Source organism: Lactuca virosa, chromosome 7 (assembly GCF_052849685.1).
Source record: "Lactuca virosa cultivar CGN04683 chromosome 7, Lactuca_virosa_CGN04683_v6, whole genome shotgun sequence".
Taxonomy (NCBI): domain Eukaryota; kingdom Viridiplantae; phylum Streptophyta; class Magnoliopsida; order Asterales; family Asteraceae; genus Lactuca; species Lactuca virosa.
This window is the reverse complement of record NC_136432.1, coordinates 219232758-219241435: the sequence shown is the minus strand read 5'-3', so window position 1 is coordinate 219241435 and position 8678 is coordinate 219232758. Positions and strand designations below refer to the sequence as shown.

Genomic DNA, 8678 nt, shown 5'->3' with positions numbered 1-8678 from the left:
ATACATAAATCCTTATCTGAAAACAAGTATCATTTCAAACATATTTATTTTATCAGAGTAAACATCCCAGGCTGAAAATTTCTTGGTGTGTGCCATGCGATCATCCCGAGCTCTTCCCTTCGCTACCGGAAGTACCTGAAATCAAACTGAAAACCGTAAGCACGAAGCTTAGTGAGTTCCCTAACCTACCACATACTACATACATAACCACATACTGGGCCCACGCCCGTTGCATCGGGACTTGCCCGACATCGGACTAGCTCTGGCATCGGGCCCCGCCCGGCATCAGGTCCCGCCTGGCATCGAGCCCCGCTCGATATACAGATCTGTTTGTTTTAGGCCCCTCCTGTCTCTGGGCCTCGCCCGCTAAACACATACAAACATATAACATAACACATAACACTTAGCTAAACATACTCTACTTTACTCCTGATCTAAGGCCTCGCCTGACTTGCGCCTCGCCCCGGTCCTGCTGCTAATGAGTCATGGGACCCCGTCCACAGTCCTGCTGATAGTGAGATACGGGCCCCCGCCCACACTCACCTCCCTCCTAACTCGGGCCTCGCCCCTGCTCTGCTACTAATGAGATACGGAACCCCGTCCATACTCGGCTAATGATGAGATACGGGACCTCGCCCACACTCACCTCCCTACCAGGAACATACAAGTGTCACCAAGACAACAAGTATAATCTAACATTCATCATATAAACCTTCCTCGGGTTTGCCTCGACATCGGACCTTGGTCGGGAACCTATAAAGACTGACACATACAAGAATCACAACTACCTCTAGCATACTAACACTCCTCGTGCCTCGCCCGGCACATATCATAAAATGCCTAGGGCTAACCCCCGGGTCTTCCTACCATACATAAACATAATGGGTCGGCATTGTAGCCGTAGACCCATGCACATAGTGAGGAGACTCACCTTGCACTGGTGAACCCTGCTGATACTCCTCTGGTTGCTGACTGGCAATTCCCGAACTGCTGACCCCTTCAGCTTCCCGAATTACCAATACCAAAAATCACTTAGTCCAATACAATATTCCCTCATAGGGTAGAATGACCATTCTACCCCTAGGCCAACTTGGTCCATAACTAAGGCCCAAACCATAATGAAAAATGCCCAACACTAGGTAAGCTTCCCAAGCCCACTAGTGGCCCACTAATGACCCAACTTGCTAAATTGGGCCCAATCCCTCTTATGGACCTTACCCTAAGCCCAAAACATATACTTGACCCCCATTATCTGACTTATGATGGACCACTAAGGCCCAAAGACCCCAGGTCCACTACATAGCCCAAACCGAGGCCCAAAACATAACAAGCCCATGACTGATGAGTACGTTGGGCGTACCCCCTTCCATGTCACTATCTCCTGGCCGCAAACCCTTGACCGCAAACCTTTGGCCGCAAACCATGGACGTAAACACGGGACCGTAAACCTTGACTGGTGAGTACGTTGGGCGTACTCCCCACTGTTAAGTCACTTCCCATTAAGTGCTTAATACTCTAGTCCAGAGGCTACAATTACAAATCCAAGTCCTCATTAATGTCTTAATCCATAAAGTCGACTACTTGGTGGCTTGCAACCCACCAAATGAGACCAAACTCAACAATCTTCCATACCAAGGGCTAGATCTCATGCATGAACACAAATGGGTCCTAAAGATTGAAACTTTACTGCTTATGGGACTCATATGACGCTAAGGGTGGCAACCCTAGACCTAGAAAACGAGTTAAGTCATAAAGGTCCAATCTTGGGACCAAAAGAGTCCATAAACCCACCCTAAAGAGATCTAAAAGATTAATCATCAAGCTCATGACTTTATACCTTAAAAAGGTCTGAAGTGAAGCAACAATCCCAGATCTGAACCTTCTCCCTTGCACCAACACCTTGTCTTGACCTTTGCTTCTTTGAGGAGTGGACTCAAAACATCAAAATGCTCTCACAAAGCCTTCCAAGCTCCAAGAATGCTCCAAGAGGATTAGGGTTTTAGTGGTGGCTGTCCAAGGGTGAAATAGAGGCTGACCCTTGAGGCTTATCATTCTTTTTATAGTGGCATGCCCTTAAATTTAGGGTTTCTGGACTCTGGACTTACGATGGGCGTATGCCTAACGCACCCGCGATCCTCCTCCTTTATACGCTGGGCGTATCCACGCGCCTTCCACTTTGCATGCATGGTCCTTCCTTGTCAACTTTTTCCATTAGTGACCATTAATGCCAATAACTTCAAACTGCCATAACTCCTTCATTCCATGTCCGTTTCCGACGAACTTTGTATCCACGAACAGGTAGCGAGAAGCCCTACGCTTCTAGCGACACACCCGGCCCAAAACCTCTCGAACAAAAACTCAAAACCCATAAAAGACCAAAACGCCCCTAGCCTTGCCCTCTAAAATCCATAAACGGATACTTTCAGAACAGGGTGTTATAGGGAACGAGGCGTTCATCTTTCTGATTTTCGTTTTTGGTTTAGGTGCGATTCTTCTCCCTTCTCAGAGGTATGCTTTTATCTCACTTGTACCCGATTCTTCTCCCTCCTCTTTCCAATTTGATTTCATTTACTGTGTTGTTAAGATACGTTTTGGATTTGGATGTTGATGTTTCTATCATCTTTTCCTATTAACTTCGGTCCAGTGTTGACACTATAGCGACAAAAATAGTATTGCAGTAGTTTCATATATACTAAAGATTAACTTTCTTCTACTGCACTGCACTCCAACTTTAAAATCCATAAAAGAAGTTCAATCATGCTCATGTTCTTCAATTTTAAGTGTCAATAAAATTATGCCGACGTACAAACTTGGGATTGATCCATATGATTGTGATTTAGTTTAGCTCAGTTTCTTTTTTATTTTATTTTAGGTTTAGTTTAGATTAGACAATAGCCAATAATTTAGCAATAGGAAGATGATTACAATTTTTTTTATTTCTTTTCTAATAACTATTGGAACATTCAGATTAAAAATGGGGATGTATTTTCCCAAAATCTCCTTTGGTGGCTGCTGGATGACATCGGCTACAAACAAAACAACCATAGCTTTACGTCCTCAACATAACGAATTTTGACTTCTTTGTTTAATAATGTTTGATGGAACATATAATGATTTTTAGGTAAATACTGTAAATGCTAATTTTGGGATGGGTGTTTATAACAGAATGTCTTACAAGAAGCTTCCCACAACCAAGTGTAGTTGCAGTAATTCCATTTGCAGCCCAAGGCACAACCTCTCCTGCAACATAGTACGGGACCTACGACCATATTCTATTGAAATCTTCTATTAGAATTTATAATTTTATTCTTTTAGAATGTACTAAATTCACATGGAAAATGTATAGTTTGATTCGTTTACTAACTTTATTATTTTTTTTAATTACAGCTCAAAATAATGCTACATAATTCTTGAAGATTTTTTTTATTACAGATCAATGATAGAGTATTATTTCAAAAAGGAAGCTTAATTTTATGTTTGATTATATATGTCGGAAATAGATTCTTTCAAGAGCATCAAAAATGTTTTCGAAGATTTTTTATTCTTTTAATGTAAACATATTCCGTAAGAATATATATTTTATATTAACATTTTTACCATTCAAACTCTATATTATTCAACTCATTCTTGGAGAATGATTGAAAACAGATTTGATATTTGTTCTAATATCAAGCTTTTAAAATCCAACACTCTTTATTAGTTTATGATGTCATTCTCATAGAATATCATTATTGACAAAATCAAATCGATTATGATTTAAAATTACATTAGAATTGAAATGAGTTTAATTAAAAAAATCAAAATTAAAAATTAATAAAATCAATTATCCTTTAAAATCATATTTTTAAAGTTTAGAGAATTAATTATTCTCTAAAATCTGCAATTTTTCTTTTTTAAATTTATATTAATTGACTAAAATACCCTTAGAATGAAATTAGATGGTATTTTTCAATTAACTTTAATTTATGAATATGTATTAATCACTTTCTTAAAATAAGTAAAATGATTGACTCACAATCATTCCTACATCCACACAATAATTAGTTAGAGTACAATAACCTAAGCCTATATATATATATATATATATATATATATATATATATATATATATATATATATATATATATATATATAAAGAGAGAGGGGAGAGAGAGAGAGAGAGAGAGCTAGGTTCAAAGGTGGATTGACATCTATTGTGCGGACGTACGAACAGTGCTATTCTGTGAAAATGACAAAGAAAATATGCTGTTTGAAAATGTGAATACATTCAAATTTACATAACTATTGTCATTATCACACATTTTCACTAATTAAACCGTCTATAAGGTTATTATAGACTTTTTTTATTATTCACATTCTGTCAGAATGTTGGCGGAATATGTATTGAGTCGTATTCTGTAAGAATGAAAATGAGTGAAAAACGATGAGCGAGAACAAAAATGTATAGAAATTTGTGACAATGCATGAAAATGACAATAGTTGTGTGAGCTTGAACGAATTCACATTACTAAACAACCTATGCTCTTAGTAATTATCATAGAATAGCATTGTCGTCCGCACAATAGTTGTTCATCCACATTATAACCTATATATATATATATATATATATATATATATATATATATATATATATATATATATATATATATATATATATATATAGAGAGAGAGAGAGAGGTAGGTTCATGTATTTTAACTATCTATTGTGTGGATGTAGGGATTAATATGGTCCAATCATTTTAACTACAAAAATTTAATAATTAATTAATTATATAAGGGTAATTTGGGAACTTCATATATAAATAATTTTATAAACCAAAAATAAAACTTAATATATATGGAAATCCCTTGAATGTTGGACAGTTACAATAAAATCTCATTAACCACAAACAATCGTTCATATCGTCTCCATCATCTTCACACACCACTATGTGTCGCTAGTATAGAGAGAAAGGAGGACCGAAGTCTCCAAGTGTGCTCGATCAATGGGGTTGTCGCCGTCGGAACGTCTATCCACCACCGTGTCCGCTACCAACAACCACGATAACAACACACACCACCAACAATTATGTTTCTATCTAAACCTCATTATCTTTCTCTCTTTTTTCTCTAAAATATCTCCCTATCAATGACCATCACGACCTCCTAGAATCAATCCAATCCAATTTCTGTAAGTTTTTCTAATCTAATCCAGTTTTCTAATATAAGTTTTTTCTAATCTAATCTGATGGTTAAATCCAGAGCAAGTGTGTATCTGGTTTATGTCCTCTTGTGTGGGCTTAACGAATAGTGTCAAGTTTTGAAAATGTGGTTTCCGATTTTGACTGTTCATGGATGGGTTTTGGTGGTCGTCGGTTGGATTTAGGGAATGGGGCGACCCCAATTGAAGCCAATCCTTCCGCATTTAATTCATCGACCCCAAGAACCCCCGTGGTTTTGGGGGTGTGTGTCGGTGGTGGTTCAACTGACGACAACGATGAGCAGATGTTAGGAAATCTTTCCCATTTCAACTTTTGAACCTGCTCATGGAACCAAATCATTTAAGTATAGAGAAAGTATATGGGGTAAAGATGCAATTGGATCACTTGTTCAAACAGACTTAACTATGGGCTTAACTTCTTCATCTTCCTCTTCACAAAGCCAGCTTTTCTTTCTCTTGATGGAAGGGAATTGAATAAACCCTTTCAACAGGGACCTTGGTCTCGCCATATTTTACCCAAAGTGCCGAAATCCGTCTTTTCACAAGGATTTGATACAAATATTGGAATGAATTCACATATACGAATTGATAGGCCTCCTGTTGAGGGGCGTATTAAAAATCAGCTTCTTCCTCGTTATTGGCCTAGAATTACAAAACAAGAGCTGCAACAGATATTTGGAAAGTATCCATCTTTAACCATGTTTTGATTATGTATATTACATTAATCTAAAATAAGTATATTAATCTATCTTTACAATGTAATATTTTCCTTGATTCTGCTTCTTTAAGTTTAAATGCTACAGTTGTTCCATTATTTGAGAAGATTCTGAGTGCCAGTGATGCTGGTAGAATTGGTCGTTTGGTTCTCCCAAAAGCATGTGTTGAAGTAAGTATATTGTATATTTATGAGAAAAGACAATTATGTCCTTTGAATAATACTCAAGTTCACATACTCTACAGGCATATTTTCCACCTATTTCTCAACCAGAGGGGCTTCCAATCAGAATACATGATGTGAAAGGCAAAGAATGACTGTTACTTTGATATTTTTCCAACAGAATGCATATGGTAATTGAATCTTGAATTCCAATTCTATCAGAATGGAATCACGGATTACAAATCTATTGGAATGGAATATGGATATTTTTTTCACTGATTTATGCATGTTCTACATTTCTTGGTTATTGGTTTTGGTGCAATTGACAAGTCCTCATATTTTTCCAAAGGAATTTAGTTTTTTATTTTTCATTTGCTAATGCGTTATTGGATTCTAAACTACAATTGGATTTGTTTTCACAGAAGTTGATGCTTGAAGAATGGACCACAAAATTGAAAGTGATTCTTAGCAACATTATTCTTTTAGAATGTATTAGTATATTTGTTAGATTTTAATGTTTTTTTCCCGATTTGAAAGTTTTTTTTGTTTTTTCTTTAACAAAAAATATAATTCTTAGTAATTGTTACCCCTATTCTATAAGAATTAATGTAATTTTTGTTTTTATTCTTCAATTGATGATTCGAGAATTTGTTATTCTAAAAGAAGTTTTTAAAGTCATGATTAATAAATAGGTTCAAGAATATTTTTATTATTTTATGGTTTAAAAATATTTTTATTTTTTAATATACTCATAAACATATTCTCTCAGAATGTCCGAATTAAAAAAAAATTAAAATTCGTAAAATCAGATTTTAAAATTAATAGAATCTATGATCTCTTAAAATATGCAATTTTCTTTTATTAAATCTATATTAATTGACTAAAATACCCTTCTAATTAAATTAGATGATATTTTTCAATTATATTTAATTTAATAATATGTATTAATCACTTTCTTAAAATAAACAAAATGATTGGCCCACAATCATTCCTACATCCATACAATAATAAGTTTGTATATAATAACCTAAGCCTCTCTCTCTCTATATATATATATATATATATATATATATATATATATATATATATATATATATATATATATATATATATATATATATATAAACAAACACACCTCCAAACCCCATTCCTATTCGGCATCGCTTCCAACAATTAGCACACAAACAGACTCAAGGTGTTGTTGCATGAGTAAGATAGATTAATTCAATAAAGCAATAATGAGTTGCAATGGCTGCAGAATTCTTCGAAAGGGTTGCAACGAGAACTGCATTCTCAGACAAAGTCTCTGTGCCATCGAAAGTGCTCAAGCTCAAGCCAACGCCACTTTGTTCGTTGCCAAATTTTTCGGCCGTGCCGGCCTTATGTCCTTCCTCTCCTCCGTCCCTGAGCACCAACGACCTGGTAAATATCATCACAACATCTTCAATCTATCTATTTATCTCATACCTTCTTACAAGTCATACGGTTTTAGGTTTTGGATGATTAATATTTTGATATATAATATGATCGACTTGATTGTTTATCTGTTTTATTTTGTACGTTCAGGTTTATTTCAGTCTTTACTGTTCGAAGCCTGCGGCCGGACGGTGAATCCAGTGAACGGAGTAGTCGGACTGCTGTGGACAGGAAACTGGCACGTCTGTGAATCAGCTGTAGAGACGGTGCTCCGAGGTGGAAGCATACATCCCATGCCGGAGCTATTTTCATTCGGATCTACTCAAGTGACAACGGAAAGCGACAATGCATCAGAAGCTATCAACTGCAACTTTGATGAAGCTGCTAAACTGAACCCGGAGGATCTCAAACTTGGAATTACTGGATCCGCTTTCATGACTGATGCTAGAAGGAGCTCCGGCGACGGTGGAAGTAGTAATCAGTGGACGGAAAAGCTGATAAAGGTGACATCTACAGATGTATCTGAAACGACGACGTTGGAGAGCAGTAGCCGTTCAAATTGTAGTGAAAAGAAGCTTCTGAGACTTTTCTTGTGATAAGAGCAATGAATTATGGCCAATGATTGATTTTTTTTTTATCTTATTTTGACTTTTTAGCTTTCTTCCATTAACAATAGAGTTAGATTTGAGTTTAATAACGTAAAAATATAACCTCTTTGTATCGTGTTATATTAATATGTCAATTAAATTGATCATAACAGATATCGAAAATATATTAAAATGCATGCTATCAGTTTCCTTCTCAGTATTTGTAAATCGCGTGCAAGATAAACATGTAAATTTAAAAACGTTGTTAGTGATACAAAAATTATCAAACAAGGCTAACAATGAAAAATATAATGAAAAAATGTTTTTATTTTTTTTATAAAAACTTGAAGGTTTAAATGATTTCACTGTTTTATAAAAACTTGATGACAGATCTCCAAAATTTTGGGAACTTAATGTAATGATTATTCGATTCATAGTTTTGTCATCATGATACCACTGATTAGATGGAATGCCTCGTTGGATAAGAACCAGAAATCAATAACAACAATAATTGCAATAACAATGATAAATATAATGAACAAAAATAATTGTAGTTTTGTGTATGGGAGAATATATCGACCACTACCCACTTCACAAG

The 8678-nt window shown here is 35.7% G+C and overlaps 1 protein-coding gene across 1 annotated transcript; it reads left to right on the top strand.

The window, feature by feature from the left end:
• The first annotated feature begins 7215 nt into the window (after positions 1–7215).
• LOC145125208 (LOB domain-containing protein 37-like) lies at positions 7216–8130 on the top strand. Its single transcript, XM_079060703.1, has 2 exons — positions 7216–7499; positions 7644–8130. Exons 1-2 carry the CDS (start codon positions 7316–7318, stop codon positions 8087–8089), a joined length of 630 nt encoding a protein of 209 aa, XP_078916829.1. The 5' UTR covers positions 7216–7315; the 3' UTR covers positions 8090–8130.
• Positions 8131–8678: the final 548 nt, after the last annotated feature.